The 19,593-nt window shown below is 38.5% G+C and overlaps 1 protein-coding gene across 5 annotated transcripts; it reads right to left on the minus strand.

The window, feature by feature from the left end:
* Window positions 1-1,138: 1,138 nt before the first annotated feature.
* On the minus strand, window positions 1,139-18,657 carry LOC120085244 (double-stranded RNA-binding protein 8-like). 5 transcript variants are annotated; one of them, XR_005483856.1, is made up of 7 exons: window positions 18,283-18,657; window positions 11,865-12,118; window positions 3,241-3,451; window positions 2,704-3,127; window positions 2,417-2,553; window positions 1,784-1,856; window positions 1,139-1,479 (listed from the first exon to the last, which is right to left on the minus strand). XR_005483856.1 is itself a non-coding variant. In XM_039041170.1 (7 exons), exons 2-6 carry the CDS (start codon window positions 12,648-12,650, stop codon window positions 1,808-1,810), a joined length of 1,053 nt encoding a protein of 350 aa, XP_038897098.1. In that variant the 5' UTR covers window positions 12,651-12,679; window positions 18,283-18,408; the 3' UTR covers window positions 1,139-1,596; window positions 1,784-1,807. The 5 variants fall into 5 exon arrangements, 3 of the variants coding, with proteins under 3 accessions (XP_038897098.1, XP_038897083.1, XP_038897078.1); XR_005483855.1 differs by having other exon boundaries at window positions 1,139-1,596; XM_039041170.1 differs by lacking the exon at window positions 2,417-2,553 and adding an exon at window positions 12,536-12,679 and having other exon boundaries at window positions 1,139-1,596; window positions 18,283-18,408.
* Window positions 18,658-19,593: the final 936 nt, after the last annotated feature.

Consider the following 19,593-nt stretch of genomic DNA (forward strand, 5'->3'; position numbering starts at 1 on the left):
CAAGTTTAGCCAGAAAGTTTACTGGATTTTGCAATTCATGTGTTGAGTTGCATGCCAAGAACATTCAAGTAAGGTTGATCATCCTATCTTGTGAAGTATCCGAATCTTGGGCCAAAGGAATTACTCTATCTCAAGAGCTTTGATCATAAAACATATGTCTAACAAAATTTTAGGGTTGAAATCATATCAATTTGGGGATTTTAGTAATTGATAATTAAGGGTTTTCATATCAAAAAGTTTGTAATATCAACTCGCTAGGATTTCCATATCATGATAGTGAGCTTCAACTAAATTTGCCTAGTTTTTCTTTTGAGTTTTTGTAAAACATTAAAGTATTGACTTTGTAGCAAAGCTCAAAGATTGACCCTTAATGTTTCTAAGGTCACAAGTTGAATGAGAATTGGAAAGACCGACTTTCATTCCAAAGTAGATGAAATCTAGAACATTCTCAACATTTGACATCTCATAACTACAAAGTTATTTTACAAAGGAAAAAATTTAAGAGAAATCCAAGAAAAGTAACATAATTTTCTTCCCATGACCCTAAAGCTACTATACAAAGCTTTGATTTGATTCGAAAACTAATCCTTCACAAATAGGAAAAAATGATATGAACCAATTATTATTTATATTTTTATCTATTTTATGATTCATGATATACTAAGCAAGCGTGGTTTTGCCATTTTGCCATCTAAAATGTGACATTACAGTTTTAGGTCGTTTGAAGATTACATTGCATTAAATTTTGACCTTTTTGATTCGGTCAAGTTTAGCTATGAGAGTTTTTTTAAGTTTGCAAAAGACATTCAAATGAGATTGAGACAGTTTGTGTTTAACCTAATCCTAGGATTGAAATTATATAAAATTGAGGTTTTTATAAATCGAGAATTATGAATTCTTAATTTTAAGTCCATATTAATTTTGTTTTTAAAAAAGTATTTTTTAAACTTAATAACAAATATAAGAAACACAATTTTAATTTTGAATTTAGTTTTTTTTTTAATTCATGTGTCTAAGTTTACTTTTTAGATATCATCGAAACTCGTAGGATATTATATTCTAGGTAGGTGTCCCATGAAGTGAACCCATCCCCTCTTATTTTTAACTTAACTAGATTAAAAAAAATTAAAATAAATAATAAAGATGACAAATTTAAACTAATATAAAATCAACCATTATTTGAATACAACTAAATATTTCACAACCCAAATTTTTAAATTTACCCTCCATTCTCAAGCTTCCTAAATCTGCTAGAACTGCACAAAGACAGATTTTTTAAACCTAGACTACCTAAACCTCTTAAAATAAAAATACAAATACAAATAAACAATTAACACATGCTTAGGTTTTGTCAAAACAATTACAAGAACCTTTCTAGTGCAGGCTATTTGACATTATTCCGAAAGCAATTGCACTCTCGCTTTCAATGCCAAAATCGTTTTCCAACCAAAAAGCCGAATGTGATATAATTTCAAACCCCTGCATTGACCAAATATAAGCAATTAATTCAAAGCATCATTTTTATACGCCTAAACAGCCAGGAGGAAGCTTAATCAACCAATCTGTGATGCTTTTTCTATGGCTCCTAAGGACAACCTACAAAGCAAACCACTAAATTCAGTAATAACATATGAACTGACTGGTTGTATACTCACGTGGTTGATGGCAGAGAATTACATGAATGACGAGACCAACTTAACCTAAAGTCTTGTACAAAACATGGACCTACTACAAAAATGGAATTCATGTCTAAAAACTATCGACCTTTGAAGCAGATGAGTACCTTATAGTACAAGTCACTTCACAGTCATTGAGCTACGGAGCAAGGAGCAGTTTGACTCGTCTCGGTAGTCACCCTGCTCATTTTTAGCAAAAGAAGATTTAGTTATAGTATTGAAATAACTTACACATAAGGAGCGCAAATTAATTTTATTCATGAAAAACATAGCTTGAGGGAACATGCCATCTCTCCTCTGTCATATAGCCCAAAAAAGAATAATAACTTCCCATTCGACTAATCACACATTTGAACTCATTTATTACCCATGTGATTCATCATATACTGTAGACAAAACCAAGAAGGCTCCTCGGTTTTTTAAGATTTTTAACAATTGTGGGCAACCAGACTAAGTTAAATAAATTATAAATCTATACTAGTCGTAAGCACAATTATCAAATCTTACTAGATACTACATTGAGTATTAAGAAAATTGCAAGATATTTTAGTATATTACCACCATGATTTAAATCCATGTCTCACTTTGAAAGAATCTCAATCACTTCAAAATAGTTAAAGTGCCAAAGTGAGACTTGACTCAATGGTATTGGCATGTGCCCTATACCTAGAGGTCAGAAGTCCAATCCCCCATCCCACTATCGTACTAAAAAAATTAGTGAAAATAATAAATAAACTCACCTTTTTATTGAAAGGAATTGCAGCCTAGTAGTCTTACTACAGAAATTTCGATCATTCTCTTGTCTCCATGAACATGCAAATTGAATAGCTCTAGTCGTAACAAGACTGGTGTTTACGGTAAACAATTATATAGTACCCTAAAAACCATAAAGTGTGCACTGGAGTTTTAAATTGAAATTTGTGGACTTTAATAATTACAACGACAAAAGAACCGGCAACCAATGAACATATACATTATACAGTTGGACGAAGTTTCATGAAAAGAAAATTCATGGAGGAAGACTTACTGGTTCTCCATACACAGCTTCTTACGTGCCTTTCTCTTGTTCTTAGATCTCCTTTTAGAGCCAGTTGCACGAGCATGATCACCAACAGGCTCCTCTAAAGTTGAAGGCACAAATTCTATTGGGAGTCTCACTGGAGGGGATGATGCTTCCGGTTTTGTTGATCTAAATTCAGGTCGAAAATGAGAAGTTGGACAAACTTCTGAAATTGCACCGCATACCACTCCATTGTCCAAAATAGCATCTTTAACTTCTTTATTTTCATCAACTGTCATTGCAACATGTTCCACTTTATTTTCAGGCATGGATTTCGGTTGAATTTGAGAAAAATGTGAATCTTTAACCTTTTGCAACGTTGCATGGAATCTGACTTTAGATGCAATGATTTCCGCAAGAGTTTTTTGTGATTTAGGATTTCTTGCATCTCCTACAAAATAATAATAATAATAATAATAATAATAATTATTTAGAAAAGAATCAACTTTGACAAGGCACCAATATTTTGAAATAATTCAGAAGTAATTGTTTACAACTACATACCATGAAGTGAAAGAATAGCAGCACGTGCTGCCAATTGCTCTGCCTCTTTCTTACTCCGACTAACATCACTAGTATAGACCACACCATCAAAATCCAAAGTGGATTGGAAAAATGGAACCGAGCCTTTATGGTGTTTAGTTGTGTATATAGGTCTTTTCAAACTCATTTTGTCCGTATATTCAGACAAAATGGACTTGCATGACATCAAATCCTGCAAATTGAACCAATGACATAGTTTGTATATCAGATATGAAGTCAATAAAAAGTACTTTGACAACCACAAATATATAAAACATTTTCTTTTCAACATGTCAATATTTAATCTCATTATTGGTGAAGCGCTAGTACTTAACAATATTTTTGAAGTGCAAGCCACACCTTAGGCAACAAGTTTCACAATCGCCTCAAGGCAAGAGGCACCAAAAAGGCATTGCCAAGCGAAATGAGGCAAACTTAACAAAATAATTAATATATATGGCAGAGAGTTGAGCTCAAGGGGGAAATGCCAGAGTCGTTTGGCTAACAGAGTTTTATTGTGAATTCTTAAGTTCACAATTTCTAATCCGCCCAGAGAAATTGGTCTCTCACCAACCTCCTATCAGACCATGAGCAACCATTTTCCTTCTTCCATGCTAGCTTAGCAGTTTCATCAAGTCTTTTTTTGTCTCCAGGCATTTTGCCTCTCACTTGCTCGGCACAAAGACACTAGTGATATGATTAGGGAGTTCCTCCTCCATTCGTCCTTTTGCAAGAAGGGCTGATTCTTATAGCTTGTTGGGGTATGTGCTATATTATGAGATCTTTGGGGCAAACAAAATGACAGTCTTCAGAGGATTGAAGAGGGATCCTAGTGATATCTGGTCTCTCGGTAATTTTCATATTTCTTTAGGCTCTCATTTTGAAGATCTTTTGTATTATTCTATAAGTACCATTTTAGGTAGTTGGAGCCCATTTCTCTAAGGAGGGCTTCCTTTTTGTGCGCTTGACTTTTTTTGTATGTCTTTATATTCTTTCATTTATTCTCAATAAAAGTTGTTGATTTCATAAGGTACATAAATAAATAAATAAAATAATAACCAATACCAAATTTCTAAAAGAATCTCGCTCAAGATATTTTAACATGTGAGCACCTATGTACATAGAATCTACTTCCATAGTAAATTTCTCTCAATTGTTGTTGATGGGAGGCTGTGAGGACTCCATCGGACTGTATGTGGTGATGCAAGAGCTGTGATGATTGTGTTGGTTGAGAAGGGTCTAGTGACAGAGGGAGAAATTTATGTTGTGTTGGTTGATTGTGTTGATTGTGAGCACCTGTGATGATTGTGTTGATGATTGTGTTGATGATTGTGTTGATGTGAGCACCTAACATGTGAGCACCTGTGATGATTGCGTTGGTTGATTGTATGTGGTGATGCAAGAGCTGCCAATTTCGAGCCAAAACAGGAGCGACATGGAGAGAGAACTCAAAATATTCTTTCAAGGTCGTTGTCTCAATTGAATTTGGTTCTAGATTTTATAGTACATAAATACCAATTAAATCCCCCTTTTTCAGTGCATTTGGTGTTTCTTTGGAATAGAAAAGGGATGCCAGTGCTGAGCAAATTCATGTGATGGCTTCTTTGTTGAGGAAAGCACATCAAAAGAAGAAACCTCATAACTTTTATAAGATATATGGGTTACTCCTCTCATTGGCGATTGGCTTTGAGATAGAACCTCTGTTTATCTAATATGTTCTTTTTTGCAGTGTTTGTGAAATGTAGCTGGAAAGAAATAATAGAAATTTTAGAGGGAGAGATATGTGGAGGAGTTGTGGGGGGACATTACATAATACCTTGGTTAGGGCCTTGCTGGATAAGGTGTTACTATAATTATCCATTAGGCCTTATTCTTTTGGATTTGACGCCTTGTAGTTCTTGGGTTTCCATTGAGGCTAATTATTTATATGCCCCGTCATAATTCTGATTTCTGAATGAAAGCTTAGATTCTTCTAAAAGATAATAAATAAATAAATAAAACTACATTTGAATCCTATCCTTATGAAGTACAAACAAAAGCATCCAGTTTCTCACGACCATATTCCTGAGGGCATTATGTCCAAACTTATTATTCAGACACAAAATGCCTCATCACTAAAACCAATTAAATAAATTCCAACCTTTGAGGTTGTCTATGACTATGACTATAGGAAATCTTACACAACTTAAGTGATTATATACAACTGTTACTAAGATTTCTTCGTCCAAGAACAAAAACAAAATATATCAGGTGGAAATTACTGCTTCTGTTTGCTTCAAATAAGTTATCGTACACATTGTGAAAGAAAATTACAAAAAAATATATATTATTTTCAATGCAAAAAATCTTATTTGTAACAAACCAAAAATCCAGCTATTGAGGTAAGAGAGCCAAACTACTTAACTACGACATTGGTTATCCCATTCTAACTGACGTGGGACAAAGGTTGCCCATACTACTTTGGTTCTTAATATTACCCCATCCTCAAAAAGTCAATGTCCCGACAGCTAGACCAGCGGTACTTCACTTGGAAACACCCGATCAGAACCCTCCGCTAGTGCTCCTCTCTGAAACGTCGACAACTAGCTCTGATACCATTTTTAGGTTCTTAAACACCTTGGAGAACCACACCCCAAAAGCCAACTATTGAGGTGAGAGAGCCGAGTCACTTAAGTATCACATTGGTCATCCCATTCTAACCATGTGGGTCAAAGATAGCCTATACTACCTTGGTTCCTATTAATACCCTTATAGATCTCGGTTATGTATTTACTGTTTTGGCTCGAAATTGGCCGAGGAAACCGAGGCTTCCTCCCTTCCAAGCTCGCAAGCTATTTTTATATTAAAATCTTCCCTATTCTACCTCACTCCCTCCTCCTGTTTTATACTAAATTTGGTAACAAATTCCTCCCGTGTGGTCCCCACATTATTCATCCTTTCTAACTACTTTTATTCCCTTCTACTCCCTCATTTACATTTGTGCCCCCCTTCCTATTCTTCCTATTGTTTCTCCTTTCATATTTCCTAATTATAGGAGGTTTATCATTACCCTCCCCCCAAAATACCACCTTGTCCTCAAGGTGAAAATCTGGAAATTGTTCGACAATTTGTGTTCCGCTTTCCCACGTTGCATCTTCGATTGGCAGTCCTTCCCATTGAATAAGTACTTCAAAATCAGTAGGTGATAATATAGTGGTGCCAATCTTCCTAATCCCCAAGACGACCACTGGGTGAAGCTTGTGTTGTTCTTCTGCTTGCCATGCTGGTGATGTAGAGATTCTAGGCATTAGGGTACCTACGGCCTTCCTCAGTTGTGAAACATGAAGTACTGGATATATGTTGACACTGGGGGGAAGATCTAGCTTGTATGCTACCGGCCCCGATCCTTTGGATGATTTGAAAAGGACCGATGAAGCGTGGTGCCAACTTTGGATGTTTATGAATTAGTAGGGAGCTTTGGCGATATGGTTTGAGCTTGATGTACACCCAATCCGAGACCTCGAAGTCCACCTCTCGTTGTTTAGAATCCGCTAGTGCTTTCATCCGTTGTTGGGTTGCCTCTAGTGTACTCTTCAATTGTTTGAGCATTTCATCTCTATCTTTCAATAACACATCCACTTCTCCTATTGTGTTCCCATGCTCATAACAGACTAGTGGGGGAGCTGGTCGGCCGTATACCACCTGTCTCTTATACACATCTAGATGTGTATAAGAGACAGGCTCATAACAGACTAGTGGGGGTACCGGTCGGCTGTAGACCACTTCATAAGGTGATTTTTTTATTGTTGGGTTGCCTCTAGTGTACTCTTCAATTGTTTGAGCATTTCATCTCTATCTTTCAATAACACATCCACTTCTCCTACTACTGCGTTTCCGTGCTCATAACAGACTAGTGGGGGTACCGGTCAGCTGTAGACCACTTCATAAGGTGATTTTTTTATTGTTATGTGGTAGGATGTGTTGTAGTTGTACTCAACCCATGCCAACCATTTAGACCACTATGAGGGTGTTCCCATGGCAAAACAGTGGAGGTATGCTTCTAATTCACGATTGACCACTTTGGTTTGCCCATCCGTTTGAGGATGGTATGACGTGCTCCTTTTCAACTAAGTGCCCATTAGTTTAAATAGTTCTTCCCAGAATAGGGTAGTGAATATCTTGTTTCTATCCGATACCATGCTCCAGGGAACTCCATGTAATCACACGATTTCCCGAAGGAATACCCCTGCTACTGTGGCCGCGGTATATGGGTGGCGGAGGGCGAGGAAGTGTGCATACTTGGACAAACAGTCTACCACCACCAAGATGGAATCATATCCCTCGGATTTTGGCAGCCCATCTATGAAATCCATACTGATATCATCCCAAATAAGCTCTGGTATAGGCAACGGATGTAGTAGCCCTGCGGGTGCTAAAGATAGGTACTTGGCTTGCTAACAAACCGAACAATCTCCCACGAAAGCCCTTACCCGTGCCTTCATTCCTTTCCAAAGTGGTCAATCGTGAATTAGAAGCATGATTCGTTTTAAGCCGTTGGTACATTTTAACTACTCCGTTGTGACCTCCGATCGGGCTGCTGTGGAATTCTTGGAGTAGTAGTGGAATTGTTGGAGATTGGGGCAGTAGTATGATTCGTTGTTTGTACAACAAAAGTTCCCCCTTGAGTGAGTATCCTTGTGGGTAAGGCTGTCCTGTCCGAATGCTCTCTCAAATGCCTTGTAACTCCGGATCTTGCTCGACTTGGCTACTAAACACGGCTGGATTGATCGAGTTAATCACACTTAACATGGTCAATTCCATTGTGGATGGTAGTCGAGATAATGCATCAGCGGCTGAATTCTCCAAACCTTTCTTGTATTCTATGTCAAAATCATATCCGATCAGCTTGGCTACCCATTTCTGATATTCTCCAGCGATGATCCGTTGTTCCAACAAGAACTTGAGGCTTTTTTGGTCGGTGCGCACGGTGAATTTCCGGCCCAAAAGGTAAGGTCTCCATTTTTGGACAGCCATGACCCTGGCGATCAATTCCCGTTCATATGCAGCCTTGAGGCGATGCATTGGTGGAAGTGCTCGACTGAAATAAGTTATTGGCCACCCCTCTTGCATCAGTACCGCCCCAACTCCTACCCCTGATGCATCCGTCTCTACCACAAATACTAGTTGAAGTCAGGGAGTTTTAAGATAGGGAGTTGCCCCATTTTATGCTTCAGAGCTTCGAAGGCCGTCTGAGCTTCTTCATCCCATCAGATTTCTCCTTGAGCTGTTGGGTCAATGGAAATGCAATGGTGCCATAATTTGCTATGAATTTGCGGTAGTATCCGGTCAATCCAAGGAATCCCCTTAGTTGTTTTACAGAGGTCGGGGTGGGCCAGTTCATCATGGCTTCGATCTTTGACGGATCGGCCGCTACACCTTCAGCCGAGATCATGTGGCCTAGGTAATCAATTTGGTTGGCCGAAAATGTGCACTTCTTGAAGTTGGCCACCAATTGATTATCTTCCAATACTTGCAACACCAGGGACAAGTGTTGGACATGATCACAGATTGAGGAACTATAGATTAGGATATCATCAAAGAAAACCAGCACAAATTTTCATAAATAAGGTCGTAAGAGTTCGTTCATTACCGATTGGAATGTCGATGGAGCGTTCCTCAATCAAAACGGCATAACTAAAAATTTGTAGTGGCCTTCGTGGGTGCGGAATGCCGTTTTGTGGACATTTGAGGGTGCCACCCGGATTTGGTGGTAACCTGACTTCAGATCAATCTTGGAGAATATTCATGCTCCGGCTAACTCATCAAGAAGCTCGTCTACCACCAGATTGGGGAAGTTATCGGGTACCGTTACTAGGTTTAGAGCTCTGTAATCCACACAAAAGCGCCAATTGCCGTCCTTTTTTACTAGCACTGGACTGGAGAATGGGCTTGTGCTAGGCTGAATAACTCCGGCGGTGAGCATCTCCTCCACCAGTCTCTCGATTTCATCCTTTCGGAATTGAGGGCATTGATATGGTCGGACATTCACCGGCCCTGCTCCAGGTTTCAGCTCAATGTGATGATCGTGGTGTCGTGTTGGGGGCAATCCTTCCACTGTCCGGAATATTGACTGGAACTTTTGCAAAACCTCCAGGATCTCAGGGGGGTTCCCTTCCTCTGGTCGGCGCTCCTCCCCCTTGTTGTGGTTAGAAGTGAATTCAACTCAAGCAAAATTCCTTGGCCCTCTTCTCTGACGAGTTTCAACATCGACTTGAGGGATATTTGTGCTTTCATCAGACTTCGGTCTCCTTTTAAGTGCACTTTCCAATCTCCGATCTGGAAATTCATCTCCGACGTACGCTAGTCACATTCTACTCGTCCCAACGTCATCAACCATTGGACCCCCAAAACCACATCGGCACTGCCCAGAGGTAAGGGAAAGAAATCATTAATAATAGTAAGGTTTAGGAGGTTCAAAATTACCCCTTTACAAATACCGGTAGTTCGGACAGAGCTTCCCGTTCCCAACATTATGTCGTAGCTCGTCGTAGGTGTTTGCGGCAATTCAAGGACCGCTACCAACTCCTTGTCAATGAAATTGTGGGACGCCCCACTTTCTATGAGAACAACCACGTCTCTGTCCCCGATCGCTCCCTTGACTTTAATCGTTTGGGGTGAGCCGATTCCAGCTAATGAATTAAGGGAGAGTTCTGCAGCTTCGCTCTTCGTGGTATCGACCACCATAGATTCCAAGGTCGTCGGTGGTGATGCATCGGTCTTCTTCCTCATCATGGTGCAACAAGATACTTAACTCCTTGCAACGGTGGCCCGGGGTGTACTTCTTGTCACAGCGGTAACATAGCCCCTTGTCTCTCCGGTTCTGCATTTCGTTGTCGGACAAGCGTTTGAATGCGTCGGTGCTGAACGTCTTTCCATTTACATCCTTCAACGTTACAGAGTTAGAAGATGTACCTCCGCTGCGGGTCGGGTTAAGTGAAATGGTTTGGGCTATCAAATGAGTGAGATGGTTTGGGTTGTGGTCGGTCTAACCCGCGGGTGCATTGAGGCCTGCTGCTGCCCCGGTCCTGGTTGGTTTTGATGGGCTTGGGCCGCCCCCACCCATTTCTTTCTTCGGGCCTCCTCCGTGTCCTCGATGATATGGGTCATCCTCATCTTTTCCTTAAGCCCAATAAGTTTGAACATCCGCATCTCAATCTGTATATCCTTCTTCAGCCCGCTAACGAATTTGCTCTCCAATGTTTCATCTGAAAGGTCCTTCAATGGCCCAGAGAGTTGTTCGAATCGCCACCGGTATGCTCGAACGCTGCCTTCCTGCTTCAGTGTGAGGAACTGAGCTCGCCGGTCTTCTTTTATCGGTAAAAATCGCAACAGTAGCTGCTCCTTGAACTTCGCCCATGTGTCCATCGGTGTCCTTTCTTCTTCCCATTGGTGCCATTCCAATGCTTCCCCTTCCAAACATAATATTGTTGCCTCGATCTTGTCCTTCTCGGACAAACGGTTTACCACGAAATACCTCTCGACCCGATGAAACCAATCCAACGGATCTTCTCCTACCTCACCCTTGAAGATGGGGATCTCTAATTTCCTCAATCTCATATCGAATAATGGCACTTCTCTCCTCTCCTTGCTACCTTCCATCGCCGGCTGTTTTCCCTTATCCGTCACAGTTTGCTCGAACGAGCCCGACTCTCTTTCTCCGGGCACTTCCATCTTCTTTGACCAAACCTCCAGTGCTCGTATCATCTTCTGCTTGAGCGTCTCTCCCAGAGTTTCTATCTTGGCAACCATAATATTTTCGGTGACCTGTAGCATTTCCACAAACCTTTGGTCCATCCGGTTTTCCATCCCTACTTGTAGTAAGGTAAGTGTTGTTCTATGACTGCTGACATTCTTGCTTCCATCTTCTTCACCATGCCCCTCCCAAGAAGAAACGACTCTGATACCAAATTGATAGATCTCGATTATGTATTTACTGTTTTGGCTCAAAATTGGCCTAGGAAGCCGAGACTTCCTCCCTTACAAGCTTGCAAGCTATTTTCATATCAAAATCTTCCCTGTTCTACCTCACTCCCCTCCTCTTGTTTTATACTAAATTTGATAACAAATTCCTCCCTGTGGTCCCCACATTATTCATCCTTTCTAACTACTTTTATTCCCTTCTACTCCCTCATTTACATTTGTGCCTCCCTTCCTATTCTTCCTATTGTTTCTCCTTTCATATTTTCTAATTATAGGGGGTCTATCAACCCCATCCCCGAAAAGCCGACATCTCGATGGCTAGACCAACTATACTTCTCTCGAAAACACCCAGTCAGAGCTCTCTGTTAATGCTCCTCTCCGGAATGTCAACAACCTAGCTCTATAATCAATTGGAGCACATCTATAATCAACTAAACATGCAAAATTATGACCAATATGAGTATAATATAGTGGTCAAGGCATTTATTCCTTCCATAATTCCATTAAGGTCTGAAAGTTTAAATCTCCAATCCCACCATATATGTTGTATTAAAATAAAAAAATAAATGAATAAACAAGCACGGTTATAAGCATACTAAAAATTGAAGGCCACAAAACAAGTTTCAATCTCACTGTATAACTCATACCTCACGGAGGAGAAGAAAGCCATCATCCTTTGTCTTTTTCGATATGTACTCAAAGGCAATTCTCGCAGCATCTTGCTCAGCCGCCTTTCGATTACGGAATGTATTAGGAGACACATAATGTACCTCATCAACCATCACAGTTGACCTGTATTTAGGCACACCTAGGGATCCTTCATTGAAAGTCTGATATACAGGTAATTGGATCCTTGACTTTTGGGTGTACTCGTGCAAATGATTTTTGTACAAGGAGAGTTCTGCAAAACCATAACATTGATTTCTCTTCCATTCTTATAAAGAAAACAAAGATCCATCAAATAACAGATTTCTACACGATAAAACTGAGGGGCCCTTTTTTCTTTATTACACAACTAGATTAAAATATAAATAAAAAAGAAAAATGCATAGTTGCATCCTGAGCAGCACCTATCATTGTGCATTCCACCAAATTGTCCAATCATAATTTTCCATGTGGCAAATTTTTCTTCTTTTTTGAAATATTTTCATTCTTTTAGTGTGTGATGAGAGTGGGATGCATAAAGAATGGCGCATCCCAAATATTACTCATTAAAAAAAAAAATTAAAGCCCAACAGAGAGGAGGAACATTAGACGAGTCCACGTGTACGACGGTAGAAAATTACAAAATTTTCCAATTTGCAGTGTCAGATTGTACCTAAACAAGTCCAGTGCAAAACTCTCCACTTCAGTAAGCGACTTAGTCTTTTTTCCTTCATTTTTATTACGTTCATTGAGGGCAATGGAATGACAAAAAGGCCATACAAAAACATAGCCCTGAGTGCCTAACCAACATGCAAACCTAGCAAAAGAAATTATAAGAAAAGGCTCTCACAGAGGAAAAAAATCACAAGAGATAGAAAAGAAATAATAATAAAATGAGCATAACTAAAAAATCCTCCCAATTATCTTCCACTTCTTCAAGGATTCTCTTGTTACTTATAAAATGAGCATAATTAAAGGATTGTCAAGAAACTGGTCTGCAAAGAAAGCATCCCCATTATGAGTCAAATCCACCCGTGCCTGAAGCGACTAGTCTTTAGTTTCTCCGTGACTCCATCTCTCAACGGACACACCGCAGATTGTAGACAAGCAGCCTTATGAGATGACAGTGAATAAATGGTCTCACTATTTTCTTTTTTTTCGCAAAGGCCACACCAGTAAGGATCAAGGGCAAGGTGATAGGCTATAATTCAACTATAGAATGCTAAAAACCCCGTAACAAGTTTCTTCAAGAGATATTAAAGATCTGAGAAATATAAAATACTCACATAATCGCACAATATTATTATGTGTAGAAAATGGCATTATATAGCCAATGAAGTATAAGGACATAAAGGTAATTACACAGCTAACAAATAAACTAACAATCAGTTTACACTTAACCACTCTAAACTTCTCTAATACTCCCCCTCATGGACTTAAAATGTTAATGACTCCCATCTTGGACAGTAGCAGTAGAAAAACCAAACATGGTAAAGCTTTGGTAAAAAGTCTGTCAGCTGCATATTTGTCCAAAAAGGCATGAGTTTAACGGTCCCTTTGAGAACATGATCTCGTACAAAGTGACAATCCAATTCTATGTGCTTTGTTCATTCATGAAACATCGGATTTGAAGCAATATGAATGGCTGCATCATTGTCACAATATATAATAGATGGCTGATCAACTGAAATCTGAAAATCAACAAGTAATTGCTTAAGCCAAACAAGCTCACTGGTAGTGGCAGCTAGAGCTTGATATTCTGCTTCAGCTGAGGTTCAAGACAATGGTCTGTTTCTTGGCTTTCCAAGAGACTAAAGAATCACCTAGAAGAAACAAAAAACTCGTGGTGGATCTACGAGAGTCGAGACATTAGGCCCAATCCACATCTAAAAAAGCCATTGGCTGAAAAGAAGAATGGACTTGACATGAGATATTTCAATAGAGTATGAACAACTTGAAGATGCGAACTTCTTGGACTAGCCACAAATTGGCTTAACTTGTGCACAGCAAAGGTGATGTCCAGTCAAGAGATAGTCAAGTATAGAAGTCTACCAATCAGCCGACGATAGATAGTTGGATCTTCATCAAATTTTAGCTTGACATTGGGATCGATTGGAAATGCCAAAGGTTTGGATGTCAGAAGCCAGTGTCTTCAAGTAATTGTAACGTATAATTTCGTTAGGAAAGAAGAATGCCTTTAGAAGATCGAGCAAGTTCTAGTCCCAAGAAATACCTCAATGATCCCAAATCTTTAAGCTTAAACACATCATTAAGATGGTGCTTAAGAACATTAATCTTTGAACTTGAAGCTCCGGTGATAATGATATCATCGATATACAGATGTAGAGCAATAAATGAAGATCCATTGCCTCTAACAAATAAAGAATAGTCACTCTTTGATTGTTTGAAGCTAAGAGATAGAATAACATGTGAGAACCTATCAAACCACTGTAGAGACACTTGTTTAAGTCCATATATAGACTTACGGAGTTTGCAAACAATACACTCCCCGTGAGATAAAGCTTTGTATTTGTAACCTAATGGAAGATCCATGTATACCTCTTCAACAAGATCGCTATGTAAGAACGAATTATTGACATCTAACTGAGTGAGAGACCAATTTCGAAAAACAGCTATTGTAAGGAGAACTTTGACAGTGACAAGCTTGGCTAAAAGGGAGAAAGTCTTAACATAATCCAAACCTTCCTGTTGAGTATATCCCTTAGCAACTAAACAGGCTTTATAGCGTTCAATGGTTCCATCAGCTTTGTATTTCAGCTTATACACCCATTTACATCCTATAGAATGTTCCCCAAAAGGCAAAGAAACAATGGACCATGTCTTGTCATCCTCCATAGCTTTTAATTCAGCTGCAATAGCCTCACGCCAATGCTGGTAGGGAGCAACCTGATGATAGAACTCGGGTTCAAAGGTTGAAGAAAGAAACATTGAACACAAAGTTCTTTAAGCAGGAGCTAGTTTGTCATAATTCAAAAACTGTTGCATAGGAAACTTTGATGTGGAGGATGGCAAGGGCTGTGTATATAGAAGACTACAATGAAAATCCTTCAAATAAGTAGTTGACTGTTCTTGATGAACGTCGAAGTTGAGCATTTCCAACTGCAGTTCATTAATAGTAGATGCTTCAACAAGAGTATGATCACTAACGACATGTTCATTAACAGTGATCGAACTTGGTATCAAATCAAGTGTATTGGCAGCAATTGTAACATCACCATTATCAATGCAATCAGAAACCTCATTGCTATTATTTTATTCTGAAGCTTGTATAGACTCCGAAGGCGAGAAACTGAAACATCATTTGAGAATCCAAATGAAGTGGGTAGAACCAAGTCAGGAAACAAATCAACTACTTTATCTTGTTGAGTAATCTTGTGAAAGGGAAATATAGATCCATGAAAAACAACATCTCTGGATAAGAAGAACCGTTTATTTTCTATATCATACAATCTATAACCTTTCACACCAGATGGATAACCAACAAAGACTAAAGGAATGGCTCGAGGATGAAACTTAGTGCACTGTGAGGGCAATGTAGAGACAAAACATAAGCAACCGAATACACAGATCATGGAATAATCAGCTTGCAAACCATTCAATCTCTTGTAAGGAGTGTCCCAATTCAAAATAAGAGAAGGAGTATGATTGACTAGAAAGGTGGCAGTCAATAAACACTCTTCCCAAAATGATAAAGGAACACAAGACTAAAACATTAGCGCACGAGGAACATTCAAAAGGTGCTGATATTTTCTCTCAACTATAGAATTCTGCTCAGAACGTTCTACACAACCAAACTGATGAATTACCCCTTCAGACAAAAAGAACTTTGTGAAAGATAACTCCGGTGCACTGTCTGATCTAAAACATTCGATAGAAGTAGCATATTGATTCTCAATCATAGTAAAAAACGAGGTACAATAGTTAGTGCATCAAACTTGTTACGCATTTAAAATGTCCAAGTAAACCGGGAGAAATCATCAACAATAGTCAGAAAGTACTTATAACCAGAATGAGTTGAAGTAGGATATGGACCCCAAGTATCAGTGTATCAAATCAAACATTTTATTTGACAAGCGATTATTACAATGAAATGATAATCGTTTTTGTTTAGCTAGGGGACATATTAGACATGAATCAAAAAAACCATGTCTAGTTGAATCGAAGGATAACAGATCTTTCAAATGTGACAAATACTTGCCAGATGGGTGACCAAGACGGTCATGCCAAGTAGTGAAAGAGCACTTAGTTGATAGTGACAGACAGCCGCATTGTTAGAAGCAAGAGGTGGCCGATGATCTTGAAACAGATATAATCCTTTACAAATATCAACTCTACCAATCATCTTCAAAGAGAACCTGTCCTGAAGCATGCAAGAATTCCCAACAAAGTTTATAACAATAGGTAACTGTGAAGTGAGAGCACTGATGGATATCAAATTGAAGTGAAACTCGGGTATAAACAGAACATTCTAAAGAAGAATTTCTGATGTAAGCCGAACACTTCCAATGTACTAAACAAAAATTTTAGACTGATTTAGAAAGGAAACAAAAGCATCATTGACTAGAGAAAGTGATATAAATGATTCCTTAATGTAGCAAATATGTGTAGATGCTCCTAAATCTAAAATCCAATGACCAGAAGTTATTTTAGATGTAGCAAGATCAAGAAGAATACCTGCAACGTGTGAAGTACCAGTCGATGAATTAGTTTCGGTCTTTGCTTTAGCCAAGTGTGATTGAAAAAAACTCAACAAACCATGGCATTATTCAGTTGCAAGAGAAGCAAGTGAATCAGAAGGTGAATCACCTTTAGGAATGGTCTTCTGATGAAGACGATGACCAGAGGGATCCATGGACCTTGTAACAACGATCTACTATATGTCCTAGCATATTACAATGTGTGCAAATCGGCCGGTCTTTCTTCTTAGAGGTAGAACCAGATCCTTGATTTCGAGTGTTCGAATTAGAGTTAGAACCAAAGGAGTTTTTAACCATCAGTGCAGTTGCAGATGAAGCTTCTGAATAAATAGTTGGACTTGTTGAATTTGGAATCGCACGTTGCTCCATTTCTTGAACCACAAGAGAAAATGTCTGATTGATTGATGGTTCTGGCTCCATCAACAGGAGTTGAGTGTGGATTTGTGCGAAAGAATCATTCAGTCCCATCAAGAAGGTCATGACGTACTCTGTTTGAAAATAAGCAACAAGATCCTTCACACCTCCACAAGTACACTTTCCACATGAACATATTGGTCGGTACGAGACAAGTTCATTCCATAATGCTTTCAATTTTACATAATAAGTGGTGATGGAAGTCTGGTCTTGAGATAAGTTGGGTAGTTCCCTACAAAGTTGGAAGATTCGTGGCCAATTTTTACGTTGATAACGTTATTGAAGATCGACCCAAATTTCTCGCGCAGAATCGGAGAAATTAATGCTTGTAAAGATTTCTTCGGACAGCAAATTAAGGATCCAAGCGGTAACAACTCCATTGCAAATGATCCAAGATTATAACAACTCTCCCATTGGCTGTGTGATTGTACCATCGATAAACCCTAATTTGTTCTTAACCGTGAGCCCAATGACCATCGCTTGACTCCATGATGTGTAATTCGTTTCTGTTAAGAGATTTGATACAAGAACGATATTCGTGTTGTCAGATGGATGGAGGAAGTATGGATTGGTATATTGCTCAAGAACAGAGGGATTGGTGGCCAGAGGAGTAATCAGAAGAGATGAGTTCTCCGATGTAGACATAGAGATACTCTCAGAGGATGCAAGTGAGAAATTCTTACAAGAAACCGCGGAAGTTTACCTCTGATATCATATTAAAGATCTGAGAATTATAAAATACTCGCATAATATTATTGTGTAGAAAATGGCATTATATAGCCAGTGAGGTATAGGGACATAAAAGTAATTATACAACTAACCAACAAACTAACAATCATTTTACACTTGACCATTTCTAAACTACTCTAATAAGAGAATCCCAACCTAATTTTTTAAAAAAAATAGAACAAAGAAGGAATCTCTAGATCGTCACCACACAATTATCAGTATTCTAACTTGCAAAATAATCTACCGTTCAAAGTTCTTGGAAAGAAGATTGAAGTAAAAAATAGCAACTTATGATTGAATTCTCAGGACCTCATCATACAGAAAACAGAGTAATCTTTTCAACACACAGACACAAACACACAAACCCACAAATGGCACGCAATTGATTCTCTCTGACAGGAAACAAAAACAGATAGAGAACCTAATGCACCAAATGTAGAGGAAATCCATCTAATGTAGCAGGCATTTGCTGAAATGAAAACACTAAACAATGATAAGCAAACGCCAACTAAAAACGCATCCTCAAAGAGAATGATAGGCAACAATGTCATATACTTACGAGTCGGATCAGAGGGATTCGGAGACAGAACCGGAGCTGGAGCCACACTCGGAACCAGAATTGCGTCCGGTAGAACAGATGGAGGATGAATATCTGCTTCAGGCTGAGAAGTAGTGGAGTTTTGCACCGGAACAGGAGGCGTAACAACAGTCGGAACTGAGTCCGGCGGAAATGCAGACTGTTGCGGCGCATCTGCTTCAACTGTACCGGATTCTTCCATCATCGTCGACTGTTATCGAGGGTAATGGAATTCGCAGAGAACAATTTGGCGAAATGGGAACAGTCAGCCAATGGCGATGAATGAATGAAGGAACGTCAGGGGATATTTTCACTCTCGACCATGATGGAAGGCGAGGACTTTTAATAGGTATTAGGGTTAAATTTAAAGGATTATTTAACATTTAATATTAAAATTGGAAAGAAAAGCACTTAACCACATTCCAAAAAATATAAACATTGGTCTTTTGTTTAAAAGTTACTTTTACAAGTTTTAGGAATATTTTTAAATCTAAAAAAAAATCAAATATACCTTTATTGTTAGTATATAAAAAAATCGCTAACACTTAATTATATTGTTAAAATATCTCAAATTTCAAAAGTTGCATTAGTATGTTTACTTTTCGAAAAAAAAGTGAATGCCCTCAGTGTTTATCTAGACCCCATCACCTTCATCCTCCATTTCCTCTCTCACCCTACTTCAATCTATGACCTAGCATTTTCTATATTCTCTCTTTTTTCTCCCCTTTCTTCTTTAATACCTTCTCACTCTCCTTTTAGCTAACTATTTGACTTTTATTTATCTTTAAAAAATGTTCTCCTTCAATTAAGGTATATAGACTATAACAAGAAGAAAAATAATACTGGAGTCACAAAGAAACCTTAGGACTTAAATCTTCTAATAAAATTATATGTTAGTAGTTGATTGTAGTGTTAATATGTCATTTGAGTTTAATACACGAAAAGAGAAGCATGTTGAGAATTAACAACATATTGAGATTTGGATTAGAATTTTGAGGGAAGTAGTAGGAGAAAAGAAAAAAATATGTCCATTACCAAATTCATAGTGATGAAGATTTTGTTGATCTCTTTTGTAATTCAAATTATTATATTTATTGTGATTAATTAAGAAAATGAAAAGTTAAAGGTTAAAAGTATAATGAAATTGTGTCTATTTGTAGGTCAGCCTAAAAGAACGAGAAGTGGTTACTTCTATGATCCTAAGGATAATAAGGTGTTTATGTTGCCAAACGCTACCATTTTAGAAGAGAATTACCTAAGAGAGTATAAGCCCCGCGGTAAGAAAGTGTTGAG

The sequence above is a fragment of the Benincasa hispida genome, chromosome 1, assembly GCF_009727055.1.
Source record: "Benincasa hispida cultivar B227 chromosome 1, ASM972705v1, whole genome shotgun sequence".
Lineage (NCBI taxonomy): Eukaryota > Viridiplantae > Streptophyta > Magnoliopsida > Cucurbitales > Cucurbitaceae > Benincasa > Benincasa hispida.